Genomic DNA, 19,076 nt, shown 5'->3' with positions numbered 1-19,076 from the left:
TTATGGGGGAAAACTTTTTAACCGGAAAACTTCTTATGCGGGAAAATAAGGATTACAACATATAGATTTGAAATTGGGACTTAAGAAACGAAACCTAGTAGAGGGGAAAACTTCTTATGCGGGAATTTCTTATCCAAGTTCTACTGTATTTTATTACATACGACGCACTGGGCATCAGGAACATCTTTATTTCCAACACATGTAAAACCGAAATTCAAATAACTGTCATCATACTTTGGTTTTGGTCTTTTATTAGTTGGTTCCTGTTTTTTCACTTCGGATTTTTGGTGATCAAAAGGCTGCGATTGTTCATCCTCACTTTGAAGTGTGACAATATTGTGTTCGTTTTCATCGACCACAGTTGCGCTACTAGACGTACTTTGCTTCTCGTTTTAAAGTTCCTGCTTTCAACCACAAATCCATGGTCACATGTTTTAATAATAATATTTCGAAATACTAATAATTATCAAAAAAAATGTATACAAGGAGTGAGTTTAGTTATGAATAGGTTCGCTTCCTCCTCTCCTTCAAACCCCTTGCACTCCATCGAATACGAAAAATAAATATTTTGTTTATACTACGGGACGACCAAACGGTCAGAGGAGTTTACAAAATACACAGAATACAAGAAACAGCACCGTATTCAGCAGTCACGGGCTTGAACCCCGTCACTCAAGGCACGTATACTTATGCACCCGCGCGTCTGACGACTAGGCTACGGCGGCCTTTGAATGGTATATTGGATCACCACATTGCTACTTTTTCGTACTCTACGCATACTTTTCTATGCAAAGCCCACCAAAATAAAGTGTTCCGCGGTCTTTTTGATTATTAGTCTATGCCAGTATATTAATAACCGAAAAAAAAAGTTAAAAATTATAATGATACAAAAGTGGTGTACATTACAAATGTGCAAAATTTATTTATTTTATTATTATTATTTTTAATTATTAATTATGATTTTTCACGGAACTCGTGTTCACATATCACAAACACAGTTTGGAAACGCTGATATAGGGGAAGGATGCCTGAATTGGACCGCGCGTAAGTTGGACCACCGAGTCGAATATAAGATTTTAACTTTTGTGCTGGCATCTAATGGCGAATTGTTATACAGTTTTACCAGTAGAGTCTGTCACAATAGGTTCGTCTTCATTGACAAGTAGTGTGAATTTGAAATTGAAAAGTTTATTTTTGATGCTTTTTATCTTATTTGAAGGCTTTCAATTTTCGCGATAATTTCTCGGTGATTTCTGAATCTTTATGATTGATAAATACTCATCAATAGATTCGAACTTCCTCGAATTACTTCTGATTTTATTTATTTGTTATCTTTTGACTACTCTACGTCAGAATGATGAATAAAAGACAGTGCTTTGTTACCTAGATCGACCACATCTGTTACCTAGAATGGACTGGTGGTTCCATAAAGTAAACGTATTTTCAAAGATACTCTTAACTGTTGTCAGTCAATTAACTATTGACCATTGGTAAAAATAGATAATTCAGGAAAATACATGTTTACATTTTATAGCAATGTAAATTAACAGTATTATGAATCGGGCAATTTATTGATTCGTTATTTATATTTTACAGTTACATCCCTGGATAAACATCGGATAGGTCTACTTTAGGGCTTACAATACCGGTCAAAATCTTAATACCGGTATTTCGGTATTTTTAATTTATGAAACCGGGATACCGGTATTCCAAAAACAAACGTTTTTATCAATAAATTTTGATGACAATTAGATGCAATAAAGTAAGGAAAAAACAAGTACTGTAATTACTTGAATTCATGTTTTAAATAAACTTTTATTGCAATAATAAATATTCTGAAGAAATCATTAAAATACCACTAAACTTTGCAATAATAATTTTATAATTATTACTGCAAAGTTTAGTTATGTTTAAGCATCCACACTACCTGTCCGAATAAAGTGAGCTCTTAAGAAACATAAGCAATTAATAGTATGATCGTTTAAAATGGATCAAATTTTGGTACATACAGTATTAGCGGCAGAAAACGCCCTTTCGGATTCATTTCTGGTACTATTGTACTGAGATAATCGTAGACGATCTAAGTCCATATTTTCTAGGCTTTGAACTTTTTTAGCAAAAACAGTTAAAAGTATTTCATTAATTTCCGACTCAAGTTAATCTTTTAAAATCTCATTGGAATCGGGCAATTTCTTATTTCGGAAAGAATTTGCGGAACACCGATGTTCTGTTCCACGTTGGTCTTCCATGGTTGAATTAGGTTCATCATTTTTTGAAGGAGAAAGACGTTTTATTAAGTGAAGCATAATTGTCACTATAGTATCTTTACTGAGTCTGGGAGAGAGCAGAGTGTGGATAAAGAATGAAGAGAGCAAAGAGTGCAGTTAAGGAATTCTTTGAATATATAAATGCAAAGAACAGAAGGACAAATGAGATTGGACCCTTATGTAATGGATGTGGGATAGTATTAGATACCATAGCTGAAGTTGCAGATGAACTCAGGTTATTTTACATCGATATTTACAAAAAAAAAAAAAAACAAACAAGAACTTTGTGTCAATGAGATATTATGGAAGTGAAATTGAAAAAATGTAATTAATGATACTGAAATTTCAAATGATTATTTAATGAGAAAACTTTCGCGCCTACAGGCGAGTAAGGCTCCTCTGGTTGATAGCGTATATCCTATAATCTTAAAGGAGGCGGCAAGTGAGTGCATTGAACCATTAAGGCTAGTTATGAGAGCATCACTGGACTCAGAAGAAATTCCGTTGGATTGCTGTAATTTGGAACATAAAGGCGGTTCTAGGAGTGTCACGGAAATTACAGACCGGCCAGTCTAACTTCAGTAGTGAGGAAAATCATGGAGGCAATGATCATTTAGATGGAAATGGAATTCTGTAGGATACACAGCACGGTTTTGTAAAGGGAAAATCATGTTTAACAAATCTGGTTAGGCATTTTGACAGGTCACTCGTGAGCTGGATTTAGGGAATAATTTCGACATTGTTTATTTGGATTTCAGCAAAGCATTTGACTCAGTCCCACATAAGTGGTTACTTTATAAGTTGGAGCAGGCTGGAATCATAGGGGAAATCCATAGATGGATAGTACTATGGCTTGAGGGCACCAGGCAGAGGGTTGTGATAAATAGTTATTCTTCAGATTGGGTTAATGTAAGAAGTGGAGTTCCCCAAGGATCAGTATTGGGACCACTTTGTTTTTGATTATCTTAAATGACATCTATGAAGGGATGGAGGGCGTGAGGTCTAAACTTGCAGATGATGTAAAGATCAGTAGAGTAGTTAATCATCGTCGCCAAGCAGAGCTTCTTCAGAGTAACCTAGATAGACTTCCGGGATGGTCAGAAAAGTGGCAGCTATGCTTTAATTCAGCAAAATGCAAGGTCCTACACCTGGGGAACAGCAACCCCAAAATAACTTATACACTTGGTGCAGTTGAACTAAAGTCAGTAGTAGAGGAACGGGACTTGGGAGTTACGATACGATGAGACATGAAGTTTTCCTAGAATTGTGGACAGGTTGCAATGTTGCATGGTGTCTTATCGATGATTTATGGAACATTTGCTAGTAGAGATAAGGACGTCACATAAAGGTGATTATGACCTTTATGTGATTAAATTGTAAACAATTATTGTTTTTTTTTTAATTAGTACGGAAAAACCGGTTTTTTTTTGTATCAATACCGGAAAAAAAAATGACCGGGATCCCCGGGATCTCGGTATTGTAAGCCCTAGTCTATTTGTTTGAAAAAAAAAAAAAAAAAAAAAAAACTAAAGTGTAATATCCTTTTCATCGAAAATAATTTCGTGAAAAATTCAATTTAAATATTACTCATACCTTTTCGACACAGTATAATTGTTTCCAAAAGTGTACGTTCCACTGGATCAAGTTGTAAAGACTGGCATTGAGATATTGCTGCCTGGATCCGCCTTCTTACTGATCCTTGATCCATCTATAGTATTAATAATAACATTACTTTAAAAATAAATTAGTATCATTTAATAGTGCTGAAAACTCAAAAAGAAACTTTGAGGTAAGGTGTATATCCGAACTCATGAAGAAAGAAATATACAAGTAAACAATGTTGATATTTATCTGCTTACATGTATATAAATCTACAAGGAGCTGTTATAATACAATTGTTTGTTTGTTTGTTTGTTATTAGGAGCATTAGCAACTAAGGCCATATTGCTCCGGGATATGCGATGGTTATTCCCTGACCTTTCCGCATCCTCCGTATTTGGTGGTGACGAACTCGAACCCCGGTCTAATCAAGAAGCGTGTGCTACGCACTGCTGCTCCTTCCCACCTGGCTACGGAGGCGCCTATAATACAATTAAACAACACGCATGCATTAATTAAAGTAGAGCTAATATTCGTGGTGTGCTAAGCACCGAAGCAACTAAGGCTATGAAACTAATTTAATCGATTTGCTGTTTTGTGATCGGAGAACTTGAGTTTCTGGGGGAAAAAAGCCATGCAACCCTCGCCTGGGCGAACTCAGACACGTTGTGAACAAAGCCCATAAAAACTCTTCGCGTCATTGGCAGGATTCGAACTCCTGCCTTTACCACCCAGTGTGGAAACGATAGTTATAAACCACCGTGCTACTGCGAGGGGTTAATTGTAGAACATAGGGTTCGAGCCCGTGACCACCAAATACGGAGGATGCGGAAAGGTCAGGGAATGACCACCGCATATCCACGGAGCAATATGGCCTTAGTTGCTAATGCTCCTAAAAACCAAATAACAAACAAACAAACGTAGAACATAGTGGCATAGAATTTGGTGTGAGGCGCCATCGGTGGTCTCCCACAACTGCGCCATCAGTACGCTTTTGAGGTATACAGAACCCTGTAAATGCCAGAGTTGTATGTGTCGTCCTCAGGGAACAACTTGTTCGTTACAACCTGAACAGTACTATCCCAGTCCACTATCTCAACATTATCAACTATCACAGTTTTAAAAATATTATTGGGAGATATCAGAATGTTATAAACAAGATCCTACGGGTCTGAGTTGCTTACAAGCAGAACTAAGTTACTCCATGCAGCCGTTTTTGATTCGAAAATCTTTTTGACAACTCTTCAGACAACCAGGACTTATTAACCCTAATTCTCTTCCTAGTAGCCTAACTTAATGCTCTAAAAAGAGTGTTCTGCACATAGAATATTCTGAAGAATTCAACAAATTCAATTCTGTTAACTTATTATCGCTAAAAGCCATAGACAATAACTCTTTAATTTTCGTCCAGTTAACCTTTCTATAAGAAAACCTTAGAAATTCATCCTTGTTAATTTCATTACTTTTAATAGAATTCTGTAAATTAATATTAAATAATAATGACCTATGGTCACTACAAGTACAACTCTCATCTACATACCAGTTAAAAATTCCCTACTGGCTGTTTTGAAGAACCGAATTACATGATCGCTCCATTCGACTAGGTCTAACTAATGTGTTAACCGGATTCGATTGTTCGACCAGGCTCGCTGTCCACAGGCTACCGTCTTCTCCATGAACGTGTCGATTGCCTGCTTCTTGGATTTCTGGAAGGTGCTTCTGGCTAGTGAATAAGCAGAGTATGATCTTTCTGAAGGTAGCCGCTTGAATTAAGCATGTAGTTGTTTTTTTTTTTTTTTTTTTTCTTAAATTGGTGCATAAGGGTGTTGGATGGCTATGGCTTCGAGCGTGGCAGAAGACACATACTTATGGGCACTCTTGCAATGAATGACAGCCATCTCTGAAATCAAAACGCTGCTTCCTCAATATCAATTTCACTGAGAATTTTTCAGGGGTAGAGCCTCAAGAGATCAATTGACGTTTCAATTTTTAAGTATTTTGGATCAGAGACAGCCCTCCTGATCTTTTGAATCGGGACCGATTCAAAACGGTAACGTCACAGTATTTAGTCCTAATGCATAGGATTGCCGTCCTACCCACACCTAGTGGAAAAGCCTTAAGTTCGAGTCTCGTCGATGACGGGAGGAATTTTTATGGGCCTTCTTCACAATGTGGCAGAGTTAGGCGGTCTCAGGCGAGAGCAGCATGTTTTTTTTTCTCGGAAATTCGGGTTTTTCATCCAGAAAAACTGAAAATCGACCTCAGAACACACGTAATTTACAGACAGTATACACGTAGCAATATAAAAAAAAAAAAAAAAAAAGTTCTTGTTTATATTCCAGCATGACCACCAGTGGAGCTGACAATAAATCAATCAGTACAAATTGTTAATCGTATTTAGCAGTCAAGGGCTTTAACGCAGTCCACTCAAAGAGCTTGTGCTACTGCACTCGCGCTCCTGAACACTCGGCTACGTCAGGCCGACGTAGCCTGATATGGCCTTAGTCGCTGATGCTCCTAAACCCTACAACCACAACACGGTATTTAATAGTATGTTTTTTAACTGCCGTCACTGAAACGCGAGTACTGTAATTTCACACGACAATACTTCTGTGCCGTCGTGTGAAATCACAGCCACCCTAGCACTCGACTACGGCGGCTGTAATTTTACCTCTAAAGTGTACCTAAATAGGGTTAAGTACACCTGTTTTGAGTGACCGTGGTTCAAGCTCGTAACTACTAAATACGGTGCTGTTTCTCATATTCTCTGTATCTTGTGAATTCCTCTGACCGTGTAGTCGTCCCGGAGTATAAACAGAAAATTTATTTATTTTTAGTTCTCACATATGCCTCAGTTAATCCTCATTCACACTTCGACTCCAAACTTTTTTGGTTATGTCGTTTGTTCTTTCTACTTCGGTGTTTTAGAACAGCTTTCTTTCATATAATAAATAAATAAATAAATACATTTTCCGCTTATACTCCGGGACGACCACACGGTAAGATGAGTTCGCAAGATAAAAATAATACATGAAACAGCACCGTATTTAGTAGTCACGGGCTTCGTGAGAAAGATTGAACCCCGGTCACTCAAGGAACGTGTACTCATGCTTCCTCTTGCCTGACCACTCAGCTACACATATCACCTGAAAACCAATTTACCAACATCCAAATCCAAAGGTCGATAAGTATTTTTTGTCTTTCCAACTTTCACACGGTCAGAGGAATTCACACGACAGGAAATGAGCAAAGAAGGACCGTACATTATTGTCGTCAGAAATGTGCTTCAGATTTAAGCAGCTCTCTTCTCCTGGTCAATAACTTCTTTTGTTGGCAGTGGAATTTTTCATTAGTCTCAGCATGTTTCAGCTTTGAGGGATCAAATGCTTCAATTCCCTGAAAAGCTGCAAATGCCCCTTTTCCTGTTCAATTTCTTCTAGTTTAATCAGATACTCACTCACTCACTCTCTCTCTCTCTCTCTCTCTCTCTCTCTCTCTCTCTCTCTCTCTCTCTCTCTCGGGTCTAAGGAAAGTAACAAAATTATTTTAATTCCTTAATGTTTCAGTGGATTTTTAATGTTTTTTTATGTTTTAACATTTGTTTTTAAAGGATAGACTCATTGTTTAAATTGGCTTCAAAGCATTTAAATTGTTTTTAAAGTATGGATTTATTGTCTTCTGGCACTCAAAGATTTGGGTTGGTGATTCAATGTAATTTTGGGGTCGGGTTTTTTGGTTCGCGGGCCAACGATTCCGTGGTGCATTGGATCATTGATTCTGTCTAAGAGTGTGACCAATTCTTTAGTTAATTCAGAAACGTGGAGTATCGGCACAGAAGTGTCCTACAAGACATCGTAGAGGTAATTTCTCCTTTTCTTAACTAATTGATATATAACGTAGAACTTATTGAGCCATTAAATTTAATTAATAGGTGACAGAGCCACCTATTAATTAAATTAAACAGAAAATCATGCTGAAATTTAGAGAATTTATAAACAAAATTTTTCTATCCTAAAATTTATTGTTCAATTTTGATGTTCAGCGATAAACAATATTCAGATAAAGTATTGTTTATCTTCTCTATCCATTTGCCATCATGTAATACAAGTCAGAGGAATCGCTCGTAACATTGAAAACTTAGAACAGCAATACATTACCTTGACGTCAGAGTTTAGGTGCTTTGCGACAGCTAAGATGTCAACTGGCCAATAAGCTGCCTGCAACATGAAGAGCTCCGCCCACACTTCTTCCAGAATGGTGTTTTGATCCTCCTCATTTAGTATTTGAAAGAGTTCATTGGTTCGCGCTCTTCGGACGCTGACAAATAAGATATGAGCTGCAATTTCATGGAAAAGATCGTCTGCTCGAACGGATGGGACAGTCGTGGAAGATGAAGACACAGAAGTTGTTTCTGCATACGAAACAAAATAGAAGAGAATTAATTGAACGAAAGCAGTATTAGTGTTCTGAAGGTAGTGCATTACTAATTGGTTTGTGTTTGAGCCGTCATTCTTCTACGGCGCAAAACTGGAAAAATTAAATATAAATCATATCAAAAAGGTACCGATTTTATACAGATTATAAAATAGGGAAGGGAGTGATGCTTTTCAAGATATTTTCTTGAAATCTTTCACATTTAGGGGTTGTTACGATGTTTGGCACTACAACTGTACTATAGTACAATGCTACAATTGTACTATGCACTCTTGGCATAGCCGTAGCCTAGTGGTCAGGCGCGCGGGTGCATAAGTACACGTGCCTTGAGTGACCGGGGTTCAAGCCCGTGACTACTGAATACGGTGCTGTTTCTTGTATTCTGTCTATCTTGTGAACTCCTCTGACCGTTTGGTCGTCCCGGAGTAAAAACAGAAAATTTATTTATTTATTTTACATTGGTAGTACAAAGTACACAGGGAGTATTTGGTACAAAGATAGTATAGGGAGCAGTACAAAAATTGAAAAGCTCTCCCTTACAAGTGCAGTAATCTCCCGATTTACAAATACCGTGCATTTCTTAAAATTATTTATTTAATTTCCTTACAATAACCATAAATCAGCACGATGATATAACGACGTATTATGCTATACAGGATAGGCCAAAGGCGAGGATCTATATGAAAAGTATGGTTATTATTATTAAAATCTGGGTTTTTTTTGTGTTTTTTTTTATAAACAACTTTTCAATGAAACTGAAATTTTTTCCCTTAGGAAACCGTTATACCTGGGAAAAAGAGCCGGCGACAATGAAATGTACATTAGGATGTGAAGATTACATTTGATTATTCGATGAAACAGTATACAAATCTACATAAACCTGCTTAAATTAATAAAAAATAAATAAAAAATAATGACTTGTCATGAACTATAAAGCTTACTACTCGGAAACTACTAACAAAGTTTTCCTTAGGTTAGAGTACTGGGTTCTAAGATGGTTAACAGGATCACTACTCAGCCATTTACCATCTCAAGCGTTATTTTATACGCCAACTTGGATGTCACACCGTGGACACACATGATTATCACAAAGAATATTCTCACACTCGCGAAACTGCTGACCGGGAGACTCGACTTGCCGAAAGCTGTATACAGTAATTGCTAATTCAGCCTCTCGTGTCGCAAAGGTGTGCGAATAAAACGCCATTAACTCCACTTAGTAGCCCGCTCACGCAGCTGGGAAGTCTGAAGTGATTTTTTTCCGTCCAACGCTATCAAGATCTCCAAGTAGACCCAGAAAGGCCATGCACTAAGAAGAACTACAAGACGGAAGTTTTTCAGAATGTGTTACTCCACTTATAAATGCTGCGAGCAAGTGAAGCCCACAGAAGAATGCAGAAAACGAATAGTGCAAAGAACGGGAAGGAAAACTGAATGTGTAAGCTGAAATAAAAACAAACTCAATGTGTAATAAAAGAGGCCTACGTGCTCCGGATTCATAATGCGAAAAATTTTTTTTATTTTGTTGCACAGAGCATTAAACTACAATACATAAATAAGCTTTCGGCTGGGTGGCAGCCTTCATCGGATTAAAATACTTGAATGGCAGTTGGAATAGAGATGCACTGCCAGGATGGTGCGTGAGGCGCGTGGTTAATTGTTTGTTGATGTTTGTGGCTGTGACGTATGGTGGTGACGTGGCCAGCGTTTGTCTACGGATAGAATTACTGACTCTGTGATGGGGTTAACTTGACAACCACTGTTCCTGTTTAAAGAGGTATCCGAGCATTTTATATTTAACGATTCCAACCAGGTACGCCTTAGGTAATGGTGGGATGTCCACAACCACGACATCGCGGTGTGGGTCGATGTCGTGGTCGGTTGTCCAGACATGCTCGGCGATAGCTGAGTGTTCCACATCTGCCAAACGGATCGCCCTTTTATGTTCTGAGAGGCGTTTCTCGAGTCGACGTCCAGTCTCTCCAAAGTAGCAGCTCGTGCAGTCACGGCAAGAGATGCGATAGACCAAACCGCTCTGTAGAAGGGTGGGGACAGGTGCTTTTATGTTGGAAATCAGAGAACGCAGTTTCTTGCCTGGGAGTTGGATGCACTTTATCCCAAACGTCACAGCCACAAAAACGTCACAGCCACAAACATCAACAAACAATTAACCACGCGCCTCACGCACCATCCTGGCAGTGCATCTCTATTCCAACTGCCATTCAAGTATTTTAATCCGATGAAGGCTGCCACCCAGCCGAAAGCTTATTTATGTATTGTAGTTTAATGCTCTGTGCAACAAAATAAAAATTTTTTTCGCAAACTCAATGTGTATCATACTCATCATACTGTATTATTTGTGCACCAGCACTTATTTATGTTATATTTATGTTTTATTATGCCGTCTTTCTGTAGATATGAACATAGTTAAATGTTCCTTTAATTCCTTGTAAAATTACAAATTATGCTTTAAATGTAAAAATAACTATATAATAGTATAATTATATGTATTAATTATAAGTGGTACAATATTTGAAGATTAAATGCACAAGGCATAATATGATATGGGTTTAAATTAACTATGTAATATCGGTGTAGATACACCATAGTTTACCCATTAATTAAACTACTCACGTAGTATGTAAGGCATCTTTTTTAATTGAATCTCATATTGTGGGTGCCTTCACAACGAGATAGGTGGAATTGCACTACTTCAAATAAGTAACGCTTCTCTAGAGAGAAGACTATTGTTATTTATTCTCAGTGGATACCACAATATGAGATACAATTAAAAACGATGCCTTACACACTACGTAAGTAGCTTAATTTATGGGTAAACTATGGTTTATCTACACCGATATTATATAATAAATTATAAGTGGATAATGATATGTATAACTTATATGTGTACATTGATATGTATAATTTATGATGTATAAATTTCAATTGCATACAGTAATAGAATGCAACATGTATGTTTTGTATATGCACTCCCCAGTCAACAGCTGTAACCGGGTGTTTCTTAGCAGAAAAAAAAATAAATAATAAATAAAAATGATACCGTTTACATACATATTATAATTGTATAGCAGTAGTGTCCAAGAATAATTTTTATATGGCCGGCGTGGAGAGTGAACTAAAACAGGATTTTATTTATTTTTAATATAGTTCATGTTCGAAAATATTTGCCTGCAGAAATTCGTCGAACCAAAAACTGAGAGAAGTCCAAACGCAAATATTTTCAAATTTATATATGTGTTCGGTAAACTACACCACGATCGAACACAATTTGGTCTTGCTTTTTCAACTCAACTGTCGACATCCATTTATATAGAATTGCAAGGGCAGCCTTTTGTCTCTCCAAATCCTCAATTTCAGTTTTAAGAAGCTATTGCCACTAAATTTTCTGTAGGGGGGGGGGGGGAGTAAGATGAGAAACTTTATATCATCGGCATATATTATTGCATCGTCACGGGGACGCATAACCGGGATAAGTACGACTGAGAATTGAAGGACTCCACCTTGTGGTGCTCCAATCGATCTTCAGGATATAGGGGGGCTTCTTCATTGTAAAGTGGACACTTCAATTCTTCAATAAAGAGGAGAGGAAAGCCAGCAGATTGCCATTAATCCTGAAGAAGGATTTGAGAAGGGCTATATCTAGGCTGCTTATTTATGTACAAGACAGATGCTGAGGATCTAATGTGTAGTGCATGCAAAGGTATTGGTAACAGGCAGTACGGAAGTGTCGGACTGTCATATCTGGAATAAGAACTCCCGCCAGTATGCATATTGCTGCAGGTAACTTAGACCTTACTGGGGTGAAGTGAAAAGTGCTGCTGCTTAAAGCCAAGGCCCTAAGACTATGTAAGTCATTAAAAAAACTAATAATAAATAAATGAAACTGTCATACTAGGGCTACCCGAAGACAACCTGATCCACCCACGTGCATTATGTCCATGGCGCCTCCGTAGCCAGGTGGAAAGGAGCAGCAGTGCGTAGTACACGCTTCTTGATATAGACCGGGGTTCGAGCCCGTCACCACCAAATATGGAGGATGTGGAAAGGTCAAGGGAATGACCACCGCATATTTAAGGAGCAATATGGCCTTAGTTGCTAATGCTCCTAAAAAAACAAAACAACAACGATTATGTCCATAAATCTGCATGTGTTATCTGTTCGGTTTACCTGTTTTGCTGGACGAAAAACTCGATAACAAGGAGGATAACAAGGTTTTTTCCAGGAGTAAAAAATCTTGTTATCCTCCTAAGGCTGACTAACTCTCGAAAAAAACCACAAAGATTCCTCGTGTCATTAATGGGATTCGAACCGGGGCCGTTTCCACCCGGTGTGAGGAGACAGTGATTATAATAACTGTGCTACATGCGAGGTAAACTGAGACCAAGGTTTTTACGAGATCCACGTTCCGCATTCGTTGCTCACAAAGGCCCCTATGTCATTAACTGTGGTCTCTTATCGTCCGTTGCGCTGATTTGGTGTGGTTTAGCATGAAGCCTATCTGGCACATACAACAGTGTCTGTGTTTTATTTTAGCTAAACTTGATACTTGACGGATTCCGTTTTTCGTATGCTCATTACATTTTTAGCTCATTAAGCTAATAAGATGTAATTACAGCTTAAGATAATTGGCATAAATTATGAAATTATATTGAATTGCAGGAAGTGGTTGCCGCCCCAAAGAAGAAAGCAAGTAGGATGGATATTTTAGGTGATTATGGATAAAAAAAACAACCAAGGATTGAAGTTCCTAACAAAAGTATCGATTGCTTTGAGGAAAAGCAATTAAATTTCTTATCCCCTTTTTCAACTACATACTCACGCACAGTTGCGAGAACATTTCGTCAACTTACGCTTTGATTAGGTTAGAATAATCAGTGGTTTCCAACCTTTTTTTTAATAACGGCACCCCTAAGTAATTTATTTTATTTTGCGGAATCCCTACTCAATTTTCTGCCTGTTAGATCCGATTCTCTCTCTGCATATATATATATATATATATATCTGATAATTAAAATAAATATGATATTTAAATAAAATCATCAGCCAGTAGTACGGCAATATATATATATATATATATATATATATATATATACCCTATTATATATACCCTATTATATATATATATATATATATATATATATATATATATATATATATAAAATAGTTATTACAATAATACTTATAAAAATTACATTTCATAATACAAATTATATGTATGCAGTATATAATAATTTTATTCTTTATATAGAGGTACTAAGTAAACATCAATTATTATAGATTACCACAAAATTAAAAAGATACTGTACACCGTTTTATAATGAAATAAACATATAAATTTAAAAAAAACAATAATAAGTTTAGTAACTTAAACCCAAATTACTTGGCACCCCTGGAATGTTGTTGCGGCACCCCGGTTGAAAACCACTGGATTAGACTGTGTGTTAAGCACCAAACCATCAGTATACTGTGGAAGTAATTACGTGTATTATTCGGTCCTTCTGTCTGTCTGTCTGTTTGCTGGACGAAAAATTCGAGTTTTCGAATGGCAAAATCATGAAATCCTCACCGAGACCGACTAACTCGGTCACGTTGCTATAAAAACTAATAGAATATGCACACATCATTGACGAGGATTCGAACCTGGTCCTTTTCCACCCGTTATAGGAGAAGAGTGATTGTAGCGAGGGTTTACGCATCGGCAATTTGTTTAGCGTTCGAAATGCAGTGATTCCCTGACTATTATTGGCCTCGTGGTCCTCTGTCGAGATGGAGCATAATGATCAGTCTATTTTATTTCATTTTATTAATTATTTATTTTCAATTTCATGTAATGTTGTTCTACGTTTCCACTTTGGTGAGATTTCACATAATTCGGAAACGGGTGCCATCTAGGGGGCGCCGCTAAATTTCTTTTAATTGGCTTAATTTTCTAAATTATTTTAGGAACGTTGCTTGAACACTACCTTCTTCTTCTTTATCCCACCCCTATATATTTTTCTGTTATTGTTATGTTATTTTATTTGGGTAAGTTCTTTTTCACTCTACTGGTTTGCCATACTACTGGCAAATATCCTATTTTAATTTAGATTATATATATAATCTGTAGACCAGTTCCAGGGGGTTCGTTTCGCGAAACGAACCCCCCTGGAACTGGTCTACAGACCCCAGTTTTCGAAACGCTGGCTTATACTATTAGTTGGAACTAAGGTTGACTTCAATTATCCACACAAATTTTTTATCTTGAAGTAAAACGCCTGAATCTAATTGAAATTAGCTTTAAATAGAAAGAACCACTGAAGAAAATGACTCCTGAAGAAAATGGTCACGATGAGTTGGATTGTTGTTATGCATCTAAATTTCTTGTTTTTTTATAGATGAGTATTCTTCTAGAAAAGTTACTATCGATACCTTTCACCATCTCTCATCTTGTGAGCTTAACCATTACTGTGATGTTAGTTGCTATGCTCGACGCTTAGCTAACCACCATTGAGGCGCTAACAAAAACGAAACGGCCATTGGAGGATGGTACCTCATACTAAGTACCATTTGACTTCTCTTTTCAAAAATATATATTAACCTGTATTGCTACCAGAACGTATACAACATAGCAATAATATCCACCACAGCTTAAGAAGCAAGCGCGGGTTTAACAGAAGAAAAATAATAATAAAATAAAGATATTTAATTGCATACTTATTAAAGCAAATATATCGAAAATAAATAAATTAATTAAATTTAATATAAAAAAAACTAGTCATATTAAAACCAAGAAATTCAAGATACTCAAGAAACCATGAAATTCAAGATACCAAAGAAACAATGAAATTCAAGAATAAAATTGAAGAAACCATGAAATTCAAGAATAAAATTGAAGAAACCATGAAATTCAAGAATAAAATTGAAGAAACCATGAAATTCAAGAATAAAATTCAAGAAATTCACCATAATTCAAGATACTCGGTATCACATCACAGATGATATTAAGGTTCATAATTCTAACAAGCTCAACAGGCCTGATGTAGCCCAGTGGTTAGGAGCGAGCGTGCATAGCACGCGTTCCTTGAGTAGACCGGTGTTCAACCCCATGACCATTAAATACGATAAATATTTGTATTAACGATTTACTGTAAACTCTACTTCGTTGGTTGTCGTGCCGGAATATAAACAGAAATGTATTTAAAATTGTTTCAGCAACACATTTGATAGTTACCAGGATTTCTTGTCAGCAGGTACTTTCACAAAAAAGGCGCCAGTCGTCTAATGCTACTAACCTACGTGTTATTTAAAATAGGAGATGCCTGAATATCTGTATATGCTCGTATTACAAAAAAAATTATATTAAACATATGAATAATAACAACAAGCTATTTTATAAATGGTTATTTTATTATATTGAGTATCGGTAAGGGTATTCACGTGTTGGACAAGATTTTGCAGCTCCGGCGAACGCTAAGTTTTCGCCGGAGCTGCAAAATCTTGTCCAACACGTGAATACCCTTACCGATACTCAATATAAAAAAATAACCATTTATAAAATAGCTGGTCAAGCTCCTTGGTTTATTTTTAATTTAGGTAGCGTTTTTGAAGGTTAATACTTAAGGCCGCTACACACGTTCAGGTAAACCTGTCAGTTATGCCTGCGCAGGCACTCCTGTACAGGTCTACCGGAGTGTGTGGATGATAAAACTGTCCGTAGATTTTAGTGTTCGTAACTTGCCGCCATTGTTATACGATACAATACGTATGTATATCGCGATATTACTTTTCTAAAAATGCTCCACAATACCAGATTTCGGTATCAGGGGTTAATGTACCTATGACCCTACCCTGGCTACGTAACTGGTAATTACCCAAATTTAATCTCCCACCAGTGTTCGAAGATATTCCGAAGTTATAGATATTCCATTCAACTCAATGTACTGTACTTATTATTATTATATACATTGGTCATTGTAAATATTATTATTAATATGTACATTATTATTATTATTATTAATAGATTATAATTTGTACCATCGTCATAAATAAACTGCATAAATAAACTGCATGTATTTAACATCTGTCACTAACTCCACACAATCATGTTGCCATTCAACGAAATTGTAATTAATTTAATTATCGACTCTTGAGGTTAGAAACTCCAGCAGGTTTCCTCTTGACAGGGGAACATTTTATCCGTGGTAAATTTTGTGGTCAGCATTGAAGGAGTGAGTGAGCCAATGGGAATATTTTTCGTTGGAGATTAGTAGGGGGTTCTGGGGATGACCGAAGTGATGGGTTGTGAAATGTGCCAGTGACACATGTCTCAGAAATCTAGTGAAGAGATCAATACAGTGATTACCGTCTAGTGTCAATGAGTGCCGAGGGAGGTGGGTATTTGAAGTGACCGAGCCATGTCGGTGGTATGCAACTCAGGGGAGGAGGAGGTATTTACAGGCTGCTAAATTAGCAGTAAAAACTCAGCTGTATGAAGTTGTTTAATTGTTTGTGGTGCGTGCTGCAGATGTCGAAATTTCAGAAGCATAGAGCACTGTGCATTCGATAATGGTCGTGGTCGCGGTTGTTGCCATGTTATGTACATCAAGCAAGTGCTGCTTCAGCTTATCCGTAAGATTCTGGTCAGTAACTGCTCAATATGGGAGTTAAATATTAATTTTGGGTCAAAAGTGACCGAGATCTTTGTGACTGCTAACCACAGGGTGTTGTGTCCCCTACAGAACATAGGCTGGATTTGGGCAGACATTTTTTCAGGGAAAACATCATCGCGCAGTTCGAGGGTTTCAAGTTCAGCTGAAGTTGGGACTGATAGCCGGTCAGCACAAGAGTTTTTTATTGATTTGTTTGGCTATGATTTCAGGGTAGCATGATGGAGTGATCTCGGTAAAGATTTTAAGATCATCAGCATAAACGATGATATCCTCTCTGTTATGGGGACAATGATATTAGCTATGAGGATTTAGAGTAATACTAAAACAAAGAGAAGCTTCTTGATATTTATAATTAAATAGTTGCGTTCCTTTCATTTAATTATCGACAGAATACACAACATACAACTTTGTAAACTCGTACCTCTCAATTTACCTGTTGTTGAAGACGTGGCTGCGAGAGCTGAACAAGGAAAGAAATGGCTCTGAGTATTGATCTCCACAGTCCTTTGGGGTATAACTCTGCGAAATGCACTGTACGAGGTGTGCTCGGCTCCATCGCTACTTGTGATTATAGCGCTGTGTCTGTCTATATCTGAAGCTCCTACATGGTTGGGATGCTGAGCGCCGCTGCAAAAGGATGATGGAAGAAGAAAAGGCTGGGGAATAAAATACGGAGGCGATATCACAGAACTTCCACTAGACAATGAAGTGATTCTGTAAATCCCCTGGGAAATGGAGAGAGGAGGTGAGTCTCTTATTGCCTTTTCCTTGTTTGTCCTAACGGATTCAGAACTGCTAGGCTTGGGTTTTTTGTTTTTTCTTGGGCCCCGTTCTTCTTGTACAGCTAAAATAATACAAGATCAAATATTAAAAACTGAAATAAAAAAAAGTTCGAAAATAAAGTTTTTTAGATTTTTTTTTGAAGAGATATTTCTTCTTACCAATGAGCAGTTTCGTGAAAATAAAGCAAAAGTGTAAAAGCCAGTGTTTTGCGTCACTAGTTATACGAGTAACCAGTGTTCAATGAAGGTGGGACAAATGACAAAATAAAGGGAGGCTGGAGTGTAATGATACACAAATAAAAAGGAAAAGAATGATTTCTGATTATATATTCCAGTACAGCTGGTTAGTGGCAGCTCGAGCGTATGACTACATTGTTCATTGCAACACATAATTGCACTTAATAAACCACAGACGTGCATTTTGGAATATGTTTATGGAGCACCACTGTTTCTGTATGCATCCTTTTACATTTTGTTCTTGAAACTGCTAGCACTGATTACCTGTTAAAGGATTGGATGAAGATTTTTATCTGTAACTGAAATTCTTTTGATGGTATTTTCTACAATATCGTTATATGATTCTACCTCTTCTTTTCCTTTTCTCTCAAAGTTTTTCCGTGAATGGAGATTGAAATACATATAATTTCTATATAAAACAAACAAGGTTGGATTATTAAGGTGATAAATTCTAATGAACTTAACCACTTAAATAGTGGCTGCTGAGGCACTACAAAAGGAAACATACCCTGGCAAACAAACCGCGCAGAAAGGGAACTATAGGAAATTTTGGAATTGGTGAAAGAAACGAAAGAGGTGAAAGACTTGTGGAATTTGCAACTTCTCGAGGAATGTCAGTAATGAACACTTTTTTCAAGAAAAGGGTGAACAGAAAGTGGACATGGAAGTGCCCAAACGGATTAACAACTAATGAAATCGACTTCATCCTCACTAACAGAAGATATATTGTGAATGATGTGACTGTCCCGAACAAGGTAAATTTTGGAAGTGATCACAGAATGGCAAGATGCACACTTGATATAGATGTAAGAAAAGAAAGGAAAAAAACTGATTCGAGTAAATAATACAAAGGTCTGAGATAACAGAAGAGGAGAAAAAGCAGTATGTACTGGAACCTAAGAACAAGTTTGAGCTTCTGCAGACTGCTCAGGACCAAGATATCGACGAGGAATATTACAACTTTCTGAAAGTGATAAAGCCCAAGAAACCTATAGGTAAAAAGAAATCCAAAGAATCAAAAATTAGTCAAGAAACACTTGTCATGGTGAACTGAAGACGACAAATGAAGAGCAAGAAAAACACTGACA

The 19,076-nt window shown here is 37.0% G+C and overlaps 1 protein-coding gene across 1 annotated transcript in view; it reads right to left on the bottom strand.

The window, feature by feature from the left end:
• The window catches only part of LOC150091131 (photoreceptor-specific nuclear receptor-like), a 101,948-nt gene that overhangs the window by 11,730 nt on the left and 71,142 nt on the right, over nt 1-19,076 (bottom strand). The window contains exons 4-6 of the mRNA XM_090387134.1: nt 17,403-17,813; nt 8,024-8,277; nt 3,861-3,975 (exon numbers count right to left, since the gene is read on the bottom strand). Of these exons, the coding sequence (XP_090243260.1) occupies nt 3,861-3,975; nt 8,024-8,277; nt 17,403-17,813 (780 nt within the window). The remainder of the gene's footprint in view (nt 1-3,860; nt 3,976-8,023; nt 8,278-17,402; nt 17,814-19,076) is intronic.

The sequence above is a fragment of the Mastigoproctus giganteus genome, chromosome 1, assembly GCF_048544385.1.
Source record: "Mastigoproctus giganteus isolate SK-2022 chromosome 1, ASM4854438v1, whole genome shotgun sequence".
In the NCBI taxonomy this organism is placed as follows: domain Eukaryota; kingdom Metazoa; phylum Arthropoda; class Arachnida; order Uropygi; family Thelyphonidae; genus Mastigoproctus; species Mastigoproctus giganteus.
The sequence above is the reverse complement of the archived record's forward strand: the minus strand, read 5'-3'. Positions and strand labels throughout refer to the sequence as shown.